Raw genomic sequence first — 13,710 nt, forward strand, 5'->3', positions numbered from 1 at the left:
ACAGAGGGAGATGGAAAAAGGCTAAACAAAGTTCGAAGGGCTTTACGTTTACTGCTGCAAGCCGGAAGCGAGGGTGCGGCGAGAGAGCGAAAGCAGCAATCGAGTCACCCTTTTTGGAGAGGCAACGGCACGTGCGCCTGAACTTGACGCGCCGTAGCAGGCACACCAACAGAAGAAAAATAAAAACCTTCAAACCAACGGAGATTACAGAACAACCCTTGATCCCATAACCACACGCGCGCGACGCATGATCCAGCGAACGCGGAGCCACCGCGCCCCTCAGCAAAGAGAAAGTGGGGAGTGGCAGTCGCACCGTACTCTTCACTACATGGACTAACACAGGTCGGGGCGAATATACGAACTTGTAGAAAGAGTCAACAGATGGCGTGGCCAATCCAGGAGCGCCTGCTTTGCGCTCAGGCGCGAAATTTTGAACGCACGATAGAGAACGTACCGGTACGTCAGTGACACCGTGGGGGGGAAGCGCGATGACGTACCGGTACGTCCGTGACAGCGAAAGGGTTAATAAGTTTCAATGTAAAAATGTTTCAGTTGAACTTCAGAATACCAAACTTTTCAGTATAATGATTGTTATTCAGTTTCCATGTCATCCTAACAACACCTGAGTATTACGAATTAATGTTATGCAATTTGGGGATTCTTAAGATTTCCGTGTTTCCTTCACGGCGTTTGGAAGAGTGGGCTAGCATAAGACAAGGCGCAGAAAGCGGAGGCTGCAGCTTATGGGATTGGAAAACCTGAGACAGCCCCGGAGGAGAAAAACTCGGAAGGGGACATTTCATTTTCATTTTTTTGTATCGTGGAGGCGACAATGCATCAGGATTTGCGAGTGCATGCTCTGCCCAGATAAGTGTCACCTAGCAACGGAGCCGCGTCTCTTCAATGTTTCTTGGTTCAGGACCATTTTTTTTTACACCAAAGCACCTTTAGGCATCTTAAATCATGTTGTCTTACATTTTACCACCCCACAAATTCACAGCACATCCTCTTAACAGCGGGTGCTGCTACTATGTTATCGTTTTGCATAGCATTTGTCTCCAGATGCTTTCGTTGAAGGGCAGTGGTGCTTCTTGGAAAGTTGCAAACTTCTTGCAAACCTTTATTCTTAAGAAAGAATGGCACGAACACACAGGGACGAAAAAGAAAAACACGAACGAGCGCTTGTTCATGTTTTCATTTCTCATCCCTGTGTATTCCTGACATTCTTTCTTGAGCATGGAATACCAACATGCCTGGCATTCAGTACTTCTAAGCGTTTATCACTGGCACATTTTAGTCCAATATTATATCCTCCCTTTGTAATGTATTTTCATGTTCCTAGTACACCTCATTAGTCGTTGCCATTATTTTATTCATATACATTTTACTGACTTTACTACGACTGTTTTTAGGCCCCTTTACAGCCACATCACATCTACTATATGTAATTCATTGCTTCATTGCCAACTCATTAACACTCTTTGGTCATACTTGGCCCTTGCACCACAAAGCACCAAATTCATCATTGTCATCATCATTGACATCTTTAAAGAATGCAAAAAGCAAGCACGGCACAAAAGGAACAGGGAGGCTAGCTGTGGCGGTGAATATGGCACCTAATTTCACACAAAGTGGATGAACATTTAAAGTTTAACTCGCATGTCTAACTGCTTATGCAAAAAGCAGCATATGCCATTAGAATATTAATAAAAGTTTGTCCTTTCTTTTTTTTGTAATATTGTTGTCGCTTTATTACGCTTTCTTTCACAGCAATATTGCTACATGCTACTTGAAGATGATGTTGACCTTTGGATTTAGTGGGATGTACCCATAAGCAGCCACTGGCTAATCTGAGGACGGCGACAGGCCTTGCTGGATGTTGGCTGGCTTCCATGTTGGCCAGTGCTTGTATATCACCTTGTAGTTTCCCTACTTTGCTTCCACATTATTTGGTGGAGGTGCTGGGTATTTATTCTGACGACAGAGCTTCGCTGTGGATGCCACCTCGAATCTATCGCCATGCTGTCAGGTGATGACACGTTGCTACCAGCTATGCCTGCGACCACTACCCTGTTTATCGCCATCTCATAGCCCCGTGATCCTTGGCCCTTTTTCGAGGCAAACAGCATTGATTTGAATGAGTGGCTCAGCATGCACGAGCATGTCAGAAAGCAGAATGGCTGGGATCGAACTATAATACTGGCCAATGTCATATTTTACCTCAGAGGAATCCCTCACGTCTAGTTTCGGACCCATGAGGATGGTCTCAATAGCTGGGACATGTTCAAGCAGCAGCTCCGTGACGTTTTCAGCTACCCGTTTGTGGTAGACAGTTTGCTGCCAAGAAACAACTGGTGGTGCACACCCGGACCTCAACTGAGCCTTACTTGTCGTACATACAGGATGTGCTGGCCTTGTGTCTACAAGCTGACCAGAAGATGTCCGAGGCTGACTCCCCCCATTTTGAAAGGTATTGCTGACAACGCGCTCAATCTGCTCGTCTTGACCAGTGTGACCACTGTTGACAGCATGATCAAAAAGTGCCATCGTCTAGAGCAAGCGATATGCCGGTGCATCTCGCCGCTGTCTGAGCGTCTACTGAATACCGCGGCAACGTCATCCTCCTTCTCAAGCATCCACATCAGACTTCACGATGCACATTGTCCGCCGAGAACTTGAGGCCGCATACCGAGCTTCTTATAAACCCACAGTACCTGAGACCTCGACGCTGGCTGTTTCATTTATCCAGGCCATTGTTCATCAGGAATTTGCGAACCTTGGCATCTTCCCTACTGTCTGCGCCATGAAAACTCCTGACACCACCCTAGTCTCAGCGGACTGGCCTTGTCGCAGACCATACGCACTTTGATCCATTAACACGTCAGAATGAAGAACAGCCGATGATAAGCCTATCTGTTTCCACTACAACCAAGCTGGACACATTGCTCATTATTGCTGCAGCCAGTGGCCCTCGTAGTCCTTTAGACTATTTCCCACTTAATCTGGTCCCTTCCGTACTGCAAGCTGCTACCACCCTGCACCTAATCTTCTGCACCCAGTGTCGCTGAGGAAGGTACAGTGCTCACGGAATGAAACGCGTCAATTTAGGGCTAAGTAATGCGCATACTTTCGCTTCAACCGGCTGCAGTTCGTGTCACATCGACGTATATCTGGCGCGTACACTTACATCGGAGCCCTCGTCACCTTTGGTGACCAAATTCCTAGCGACATGACATTGTGCTCTCGCGTACTTTGCACATATGTAGGGTTGTACTAAATGCTCCGTGTCCTATTTCAATCCGTGAGCACTGTACCTGCTACACCCAGCTGTCTCCGCCGCATCCTCGTCCATCTCGTTCACCGACTCGCCGCCGCTCTCCTCTGTCCTTTAGCCATCACTCTTCACCGGGAAACTAGACTGCGGAGCTTCTGAAGGTAAAGCTGCATTGCCGACCTTGACCCAAAATCCTCTGTTGCCCTTATGTGCCCATTGGAACACTCTTGAAATGCACGTTGATGGCATACCTGTCAAAGCTTTGGCTGATACTGGGGCCAACGTCTCTGTCATGAGTGCCAGTTTTCGTCGTCGTATGGAAAAGATCCTTACACCTCCCACGACCAGAGTCGTATGTGTCGCTGACGTTGCGGTGGTCGCCGTTGTTGAGGTCTACAGAGCTCGGGTTACCATTGGTGGTCACCAGATGGTTGTTATTTTTATGGTCCTTGCACAGTGCCCTCACAACCTCATCCTTGGACTTTATTGTCTTTCTGCCAATTCCACTCTAATTGATTGCTCCACCAGTGTCCTCCGCCTTGAACTGCCTCACCTCTGTGAACCAGTGACCGACCTCCTCCGTCTCACTTACATTGCAGCGACTTTGTTCGCCTACCATCTAAAACCGTGACGTAGGTCGAAGTGTCACGTTCTCCAGCTGTTCTAGATAGTGACTACTATGTGACGCCTCTTACCAACGTCCTGCTCACTCATGGTATCGCTGCACCCTATACACTCCTGAGCATTATGGTTTACAGAATTTGCCTTCCACTTGTGAATTTTGGCTTCATCAAGCAGGTACTTCCACAGGGGCTTTCAGTAGCTCACCTCTGCCCCCTGCAAGACTTTCAGCTAGAAGCTTTTGCGTTGGATGCTGCATGTCTTCATAAGGGCACTCCGACGCCGACAACTTGTGGCAGCCACGAAATTCGTAGCATGATCGCCAATAACCTGTGCATACTTTGCCCTTAGATGTATTCCTAAATCATACTGAGGTATGTTTGTTTTCAGTAATCAGCCTTTGGGCCAGGCGTCCTTTATCACGCATCGCATTCACACAGGCGATGCGAGCCCTGTTCACCGATGCCCCTGTCGAGTGTATGCATCATCCAGCAGGAAGTTAAGAAGATGCTTGTGAAGGACATTATTGAGCCATCATCCAGTTCCTGGGCTTCCCCTGTTGTTTTAGTTAAAAAGAAGGATGAATCATGGCACTTCTATGTGGACTATCGCCACCTCAACAACCACGAAGAAAGGCACTTGCCCATTACTGCAAATTGATGATGCCCTCGGTTGTCTGTGTGGTGCTGCTTACTTCCCTTCTATTGACCTTCAATCTGGATACTGTCAGATTGCTGTGGGCCCAATGGACTGAGAGAAAACTGCTTTTGTAACTCCTGATAGGCTTTACCAGTTCAAGGTCATGCCTTTAAGTCCATGTAATTCCCCAGCTACATTCTAGCGAATGATAGACTCTCTGCTTCATGGGTTGAAGTGGTATACATACTTGTGTTATTTAGACAATGTAATGTTTAATACACACCTTGAATGCCTCTCAGCACTTCTTGACGTGTTCCACCGTGCCAGACTACAGTTGAATTCATTCAAGTGCCGTTTTGGCTGTCGCCGCATTACGATCCTTGGCCATATTGTGGATGCTGCCAGCGTATAGCCTGAACCAGAGAAAATTCGAGCTGTGAAAGGCTTCCATGTGCCCAAGTCTGCCAAAGATGTTTGCAGCTTTGTGGGGCTCTGCTCCTACTTTCGCCGGTTTGCGCAGAATCTTACAGTGATTGCAAAACCGCTCACAGATCTTCTTAAACAAGACGGCCCTTTTACTAGACGTACTACACAAGCCACAGCTTTCTCCAAGTCCACACTCCTCACAGCGCCTCCCTGTTTGGCCCACTCTGACCCATCAGCCCAAACTGAAGTCCGCACTGACGCGAGTGGTTACGGAGTAGGTGCCGTCTTGGCCCAACGTCAACGAGGAGCGAACTGCATCATAACTTATGCCAGCAGGCTGCTGTCCGCATCGGTGCAAAATTACTCAATTACAGAACCTGAGTGCCTCACTCTTGTGTGGGCAGTTGCAAAATTTCACCCTCATTTATTTGGCCGACCATTCACAGTAGTTTCCAACCACCGTGCCCTTTGCTGGCCGGCCTCTTTGAAAGATCCTACAGGCAGACTCACACAATGGGCACTGTGCCTGCCAGAGCACACCTACACGGTCGTATACAAGACAATGAGCCTATATAACGGTGCGGATTGTTTGTCTCGCTACCCTGTTGCTTTCTGTGACTCTTTGCGCACTGAATCCGTTGATTGTGTCTTTTCTGTGACCCAGTTCCTTAACATCGCCAACGAACAGCGTCAGAGAGCCTCCAAAGAGAGATACATTATGCAAAAAAGAGGTGAGGCGTGCGGACAGGACACAAGAGTAGAGAAGTGGACAACACGAATGCCGTGTAGAGAAGTGGACAACACGGCGTTCGTGTTGTCCACTTCTCTACTCTTGTGTCCTGTCTGCATGCCTCACCTCTTTTTTGCATAATGAATCCTTACCAACTAGCTCAGCTTTATGTTGTTCTAAAAAAGAGAGAGATAATCGAGTGCCTGTAATCTTCTCCCAGCAATGTCTCCATGGGCATGTTCACCCTGAAGCATGGTACCTTATATTGACGTAATGTGTACCCTGACGATCCTGATCTTCTCCTAGTTATACCATCACACCTGCGCACTGCAGTTCATGAGCTTCGCGATGCCCAATCCGCTGGCCACCTTGGTTTCACTCACACACGTCTCCGTGTGCGGTGTCGCTTCTGTTGGCCTGGCTTAGCCTGCTCAGTGAAGCATTATGTTAGTGCCTGCGAGCTCTCTCAATGCCGTAAGAAACCGTGTTCACTTCCTGCTGGGTATCTTCAGCCTATTGATGTTCCACTTGAGCCCATCTACTGTGTCGGTTTGGACCTTCTCAGACCCTTTCCTACGTCTGCTTTGGGAAACAAATGGGTTGCCATTGCTACCGATTACACGACGCGCTACACAATGACACGAGCGCTGGCGACCAGCTGTGCTACAGACATGGTGGACTTTCTCCTCCGTGACATAATATTAGTACATGGTGCCCCATGTCAATTGCTGACTGACTGAGGCCATACATTCCTGTCTAAAGTCATCCACGATATCCTGCGCTGCTGCTCCCCGCAGCACAAAATAACCATGTCATACTATCCCCAGACGAATGGGCTCACCGAGTGCTTGAATTAGGCCTTAACAGACGTGCTTTCGAAGTACACGTCAGCTGACTGCCGTGATTGGGACCTTGCACTGCAATACGTGACTTTGACTTATAATTCCTCCCGCCACAACACTGCGGGATACTCTCCCTTGTACCTTTGTTCGGACTGGAACCAATTTTAACGTTGGGCACATTTCCTCCTTCCCCTGCAACTTAGACTAGTGAATATGCAAGTGATGCCATTGCACGAGCTGATTATGCACGGCAGGTAGCCCGTAGTAGACTTACTGCTTCCCAAGACAATCAGAAGCGCGTTTACAACCAGTGACACTGCAGCAAACATTTTTCCCCAGGTGCCCTTGTGCTTCCTTGGGCCCCCTCCTGATGTGTGGGCCTTTCTGAAGAGCTCCTTCCTCACTACACAGGCCCACACCGTGTCCTTCAACAAGTGACTGACATCACGTATGAGGTTGTGTCCACCAGTCCCACTACATCTTTTGTTCCATTCTCCAGCGACATCGTCCACGTTTTGAGACTTAAGCATTGCCACCTGTCTTTTGCTGTGGGTCCCTAGTGGCGCCAGGCCGGCGCTTCTGCTGCCAGGGGTCACGCGACCTGCTACTCAAATAATGTGATGTCAAGCTTTGGATTTGGTAGGACGTGCCTACAAGCGGCCACTGACTGATCTAAGGACGACGACATGCCTTGCTGGATGTTGGCTGGCTTCCATGTTGGCCAGTGCTTGCTACCCCTCGTACATACACTTTGTAAATAGTTTCCATACTGTGCTTCACATAGCAGTATTGTCTGTTGCATCTCATAGGGGAAACACTTATATTACCCATTTATCAACCATTCAGCATCTCCAGAATCAAGCAATAAGAATAATAACCTTCAGCTGCTTCATGTCCAATGCATCCTCCTTACTCTGCTCACCTGGCATTTTGTCAGTTCAAAAACTAAACAGATACTTTCTTGGCATTCTTATACAGAAATATGTGAATGGAAAGCTTCTGATTCCTTTACTACACACTAATCAGTTTCTTCATGTATCATCAATTCACTTTGCAAAATTAAATAACTTTCTTTTACCTAAACCCAGTCTACTGCAAACTTCTCATCAGTATCATTTTAGAATTCCTTTCCTGCAGGTAGAAAGAAGGGATCCTTTGTAATATTTAAAAAGGCTTTGTGCTCATACTTGTTAAGCTCATAAACACTTCTTAATATTCTTAGTAAGTGCTCTTACATTTACATATATATATTATATCTGGCTTAGCGGAATGCTTTCTATAACTCAGTTTTCTGTGTTTACCACTGTTCACTGAAATGTTGCTGTCTGATGTATGGTTTTATAGGACGTCTCACTCTCAGTCTTGCGACTTTGACATCTCCTTCTGTATTTGTAGTATGTCACATGCAATGTATTACATGTACTTGGATAATAAAAATCCTGCAATGCAGTGCGCAGGAACTGGAAATACATGCCCGTATGGAAGAGGGGCCAAGGGATCGTCAAGCAGCCCGTCTACACAGGGAATGTAGCCGAAGGTGTTGTCAATGCCATCTTTGAGGACGGCAATGAAGGCGAGACCTATCAGGCTGTTGGGTGAGCACTCCTTCTAGAGCGAGCAGCTTGTGTTTTAGCGTCCACCCAGGGGCTGTCAAGTTCACGATTGTGTTACTGTTACAAGTATTCTGGTGGTGTATGACAGTGCTTTTGGTTTCTTGGAACAGATACTGAATTACCGTAGCTTCCACATTCGGCAGTGTATTTTGTAAATAAGATGTTAATACTTGCTCTTCTCCAGCCTAAACTAATGCTCATGAGAATGTGGGACGTATTTCAGGAGCACTCTTGTGCACACTTTGCTTCCATAGCATTCTCTTCAGCGCCACAGAAAATTGTCCACGAGTATAGGTCCACATTTGAGTGACTGTAATGTAAGAGAATCATCATGAGGGCCCTGCATTAAATTTTGAGTGATATTGTGCACTGGCATAAGGATCGGCCTGCCTGAGTTGATACGCCAAACTCCAGAGTGGCGACACACTGAGTCTGATGGCAGCACTTAAATTTAGCTTGCCAGAAACATGCTCTGCTGGTGGAGGTATGCCTTGCTATAAAACAAAGCTATATTAAAGGTTGTTGTAAGTTTTTATTTTTGGTGGTTCATTGCACAGCTGGATGATTCCACAAGAGATCAAACATGCATGTCTGCTTGACATTTTTGTTTTGTCTGCTTTTTTATATGTCATGTAGGAATGTTCAAACTGCACGGAACTGAAAATTTTATTCCTGAAAAGCGTTCCCAACAAGCCAAAAAAATATTTGAAGGTGGTGGCGCGCGCGTCTACCTATTGCTTACCACAATATTTTCAGATTTCACAACTATGTAGCCAAATTCAATGCAAACTAAAAACATTGTGACGGCAAATTTTTCTGCTCATTTTAATATGCTTCACAGTAAATTAGTTCGATGCATTTTTTATGCTGTCCATAAACTAAAAAAATGTAAAAAAATTCCAAGCTTGGCCGAAATCAGAAAAATTTTGCAACTTTGAGGCATCTTGGCGCGTTTTCTATTTCACACAGAAATTTGAAAAATGTGTCAAATGTTCTCTTTGCAACATTTATGCAAAATATTATCTTCCCGCATGAAACATGAGAGAAGAAAAAAATAGTAAAATAAACAAGTACATTTAAAAAAACTCACTTTGAAAAAATAAAATAAGAAAACTCCGGTTGCATTTCAAAAAAAAAAATTTTGGATGGGAGTTCGCTTGTGTCGGGCAAAAATTTGGTGCAATAGTAGTATGTTTCCTCATTGGCTTTATTCACAAAATATAACGGGCCAAAGTCGCCCATGTTGAGTGTGCTGGCTTCAGTACTTTTGCTGGTTGTCTGTCAGTTTACATTGTACACAAGTCTAGTTCTAATTTCGTTGCTGCTTCAAAACTTCGCTCTGGCAGTTTGTTTTCAACAAAAATGTGTTGTCAGTTTTTATTTGTGTCTAGCGTGTATGAAAAGTGCTAAAACATACTGAGTTTGCAGCCTACAACCTCTGTGGGCATCGCACTTACACCTCCAATATTCGCTTGTCAACAGCATGCAAGACACCGCGAGTGCATGCTATGGCTGGCTTTGCTTAAACCCGCCTGGTGCGCACAGTAAATCACTTGTAAGCGACACCAAGGCAAGCTAATCCGGAAGCGACGAAGCACTTCCATAATCATCAGGTGCACCATTATGGAGGTGCTACTTCACTGCCTGCTCTCCATCCCCCACGTGCAGTGGATACGGGAGCCTTTGTCGGTACCACCGTGTGCAACTCACACTGTGCCTTTCTAAAAACTTATCTGAGTCATTTCCCGGGCCATTTACTTTGTTTTCCAATACCACATGCTTTCCCCGTCCCTCACAGATAACGTCTTACCTCGACCTTCCCCTTTGCGTTTCAGCTGTCCAAAAAGGTGCAGTGCGGCATGACTGAGCCAAAGGCTGCCAAAGTTGCCCAATTTATGATGTTTCGTCAGCACCTTGCTGACACGCTTTCCCACGCCGAGAACAGTAGAGGTCAGTGGTGGCGCCAGGTGGACACTATCCTTTGATAACAAACGTGGCCCACACATTTTCACAGTGAAAAGCTTTAGACTGCCTTGTTCATAGAACATGAAACCATGAGACATTCTGGAGGTTTAGACATGACAGCACCACTGGAAAAGCGACAGAAAGAGTGCTGTGCTGTTCAGCATAAATGTTTCAACTTGGTGTAGCTGATCACCACATGCCATGCATATGCGGCTCATAGCTCTGTCCGAGTATTTTGCAGCGATTATTTATGCATTCACAAGAAGCCGATGGCTAAGAAAAAATAATTTTTGTTGCATAAACGTTTTGGATGTTGCCTCCCTGTGCAAGCTACTGCCAGAGGCTCAGGATATTCATGACACCGACGAGGTCTACCAGCACTGCTTTACGCTCCTCAAGGAAATCCTGTCTTCATCTAGTGACACCCACGATGAAGCACATGAGGCAGTCTTTCAGTAAGAAGAAGTGATCGATGACTTAAACAGGCACATCCACCTTTGTTTCACCATTGTAGCCACCATCTTCTGTTTACAAATGTAGCAGATGGTCTTACGGAAAGAGAAAACAGGCCGAGATTCAAAGCGTTATGGAGACGAAGCTAGGTTCAACTTTAAGCGCTGCATACGGAAGCATTGGTACACCTGAACTGTCTGTGACAGAATTTTGTGCGTGCACTTAGTGGTTAAATAGCTTTGAAGCAAACGTACAAGGCTTCAAAGTCCTATCAAGAGCACCTCTGTCTCTCAACCATCGTGCCACCAGAAGTTGAAAACAAACGCGTTCAAGAGGCAATCCCAGCTGTCACAACGTACATGCTCAGAATGGCCTGAAATTGGCACGAGAAGCATGGAATGTCCTTGATTTGGATTCGTACACAAGGTCAAGTTTAAGCCCATCGGATGTACATGCTGCGCTCGACTGCTTCCCCAAGGACGAACTTAGGTGCTCTCGGCAGAGCCCGAACAAGAAGGACATTGTGTCAGTCATCACGAACGGCCAGAGAGAGTACGTCTCAAAGCGATTTTGTGACATGTTCTATCCGCGAGACGTTCCAGATGTTCAAAGCAGCTCACCCCGAAAGTACCATCGCCCTGTCAAAGTTTGTGGGGATGCGGGACTCTCACGTGTCCCCTGACATGTTGTTTTCCCGCATAGCTTCCGTCTCTTGTAATCCGGCTTCGCCACGTGCCTTGGTGCCTGCGGCAGTCGGTGTGGTTGAAGCGCATCGCGAGAGGTGGCACGAGTGTGGCTCTGCTAACACCACCTTACAGCGGGGTTACTTGGGCGCGGAAAGGAGAAGGCTCTTCCTCTTTGGCTCGGAGTCGGCAAGTGGCGCGGACGTTCCGCGCCTGTGCCGATCCATGCTTCTGCAAGACCGTCTCATGAGGCCTCGTTCGAATGCACCACCATTCGCGTGACTGTACGCACGAACGACCAGGCGTTGGTGTCCAGCATTGGGCGAACATATTCACTCATTATCCGGTCGCGGTGAGTCAGACTTTCGTGATTTGTCGCGCGCCCATCGGCATGTTTTGTGAATAGCAACTCGGCTAGCAGGCATTGATCTATGAAAGGTGCAATAAATGCCCTTGCGATTGTTTGCCCTACTGTGTTGTCATTCCTTTGTCCCAAGAGCATGGGTGAGAACCCCCACAAGTTTTACAGCCTGCGTCCAAAATGGATGCTGCTCGCACCACAAGAGGTTTGTGTTTATTGCGCTAATGCCAGTCATTGTGTCTCCGCATTTGAGAACTTAACTGGCATGGAAATCTCATTAGAAGGCATGAAAGCATTGTGTCTTTGCGGTTCCCCAACCACAGATTGTATGTTAGGTGAATGCGAGCACTGCCCATGGAGTGAAGGCCTCACTCTGGCCAGTGTGGGAATGGTCGCCGAGGACAAGGTCATATTTGCTGTTTGGGAAAGCGGCGACTTGATTAAGAAGATATCTCGAACTCTTTTTGTGAAAGAGCTTCGCAAATGGATGACAAAATGAATTCCTCACGAGTACATATGCCTCACTCAAGCTGCGGCTATTCATGAGGGAATGAAGTGCAGGCAGCACGGAAACAATGTACTGCATTTTGATTTTGTGGAAAACCGGACTGTCCTTCTCTCAAATGAAATACAATCATACCATTGGCACAAGAAACAAATCTCCGTTTTCACCTGTGTCGCCACAACAAGAAAACCAACACACAGCTTTGCTGTCATAAGCGACGACATGCATCACAATGCAGTGCACGCCTGCTGTGCCCTAGGCAGAGTGCACAGCATGTTAGATGAAAAAGCACCCATCTACTGTCACATAACATATGCCAGCGATGGTCCAACGAACCATAGCTGACTTTTGCATTTTCTTTTTTTAAAAGAGAGTAAATATTAACAAACCGGAACGAGTCATTGTGGCACTAAAACCAGCACGCTCAATATGGGCCACTTTGGCCCGTTATATTTTGTGAATAAAGCAAATGAGGAAACATATTGTTGCAACGTCAAAACAGGGGTTGTAAAGCCGGAGGCACAGTAGCAGGTCGCCGTTTTAATTATGAGCGCAACCGCGACCAACCGCAACAGGATGGACAGGAAGGAAGGACACATTGAGGAATGAATGGGAAAGGAAGCGTGCCACCGCATCTTTGAAGGAGCTTGAGTTCAAAAAACAGTGTTGGCTGAAGCGAAGATGCAGGTTTCCCTCTATCCAATCTAAAATAAACTATTTAAAGCAGTGAAACGCAACACTGAGGCATTGTGCACGGCCTGAGAGTATGTCAGGGCACATTGTATGTCAGGGCACACGACAACACGGGGAGGAAGAAACACGACAACACGGGCGCCCGTGTTGTTGTGTTTCTTTTTTTTCTCTGTGTCCCCTTTGCGCTGTTACGAAGAGTATGATGAATCCTAACCAACTCGCCCACCTTGCTATCTTGCGTCAGCATATGTCAGGACAGTTGAGGTTGACGTACCAGCTGTTGAGAGAGAATCTCACTTGTGGCAAAGTTTGGCCTTCTGCCAGTGAGCTTGCTATTAGTTAGAAATAGTTCATGTTCAGAAATATTGCTTTCTGAGTGCCTATCCATTTTATTCGTATTTGAGAATGTTAGACTTGTTTGCAATGGGTTTTACCACTTTTTTCTCAGATATTTTATTCACTGTGCATTTTACTAACCCCTTCCTTCTGTTTTCCTTTTGAATAAAATAAACACTACTCCTTATTATTCGAACTGGACTAAGTCATTTTTTTTATTTTTTAACGTGCTTACTAGAGAGTGAAAGCATTGGGCGACATGGTGTCAGCCCGTCTTGACATAAAACAAGGTTCTGTGTCCCTCGGGGAATATTGCAACGGCACCCAGGGAAAACCTGGAAGACTCAGGGAATTTTGAGATGTCAACTTGGTAGGCACCCTGTTTCTTTTACTTTCACAACATGTAATTTGTGCAGCAAAAGATGATGCTCACCTCGCGGTTGGAAAGAAACGCTCTTAAGTAATTGTATGTGCACTCACCACAACCTGCGAGTTCGAGTTACTCCAACATTGCGTTGTGAGAGACATTGTCGAAGGCTCCTTTGAGGTCTAGTGCTAGGACTAGTCTC

At 46.4% G+C, this 13,710-nt stretch overlaps 1 protein-coding gene across 1 annotated transcript in view; it reads left to right on the forward strand.

The window, feature by feature from the left end:
- ND-39 (NADH:ubiquinone oxidoreductase subunit 39) overlaps window positions 1-13,710 on the forward strand; it is a 79,406-nt gene that overhangs the window by 41,694 nt on the left and 24,002 nt on the right. Inside the window, exon 7 of the mRNA XM_050182747.3 lies at window positions 7,983-8,127. Within this exon, the coding sequence (XP_050038704.1) occupies window positions 7,983-8,127 (145 nt within the window). The remainder of the gene's footprint in view (window positions 1-7,982; window positions 8,128-13,710) is intronic.

Source organism: Dermacentor andersoni, chromosome 4 (genome assembly GCF_023375885.2).
Source record: "Dermacentor andersoni chromosome 4, qqDerAnde1_hic_scaffold, whole genome shotgun sequence".
Taxonomy (NCBI): domain Eukaryota; kingdom Metazoa; phylum Arthropoda; class Arachnida; order Ixodida; family Ixodidae; genus Dermacentor; species Dermacentor andersoni.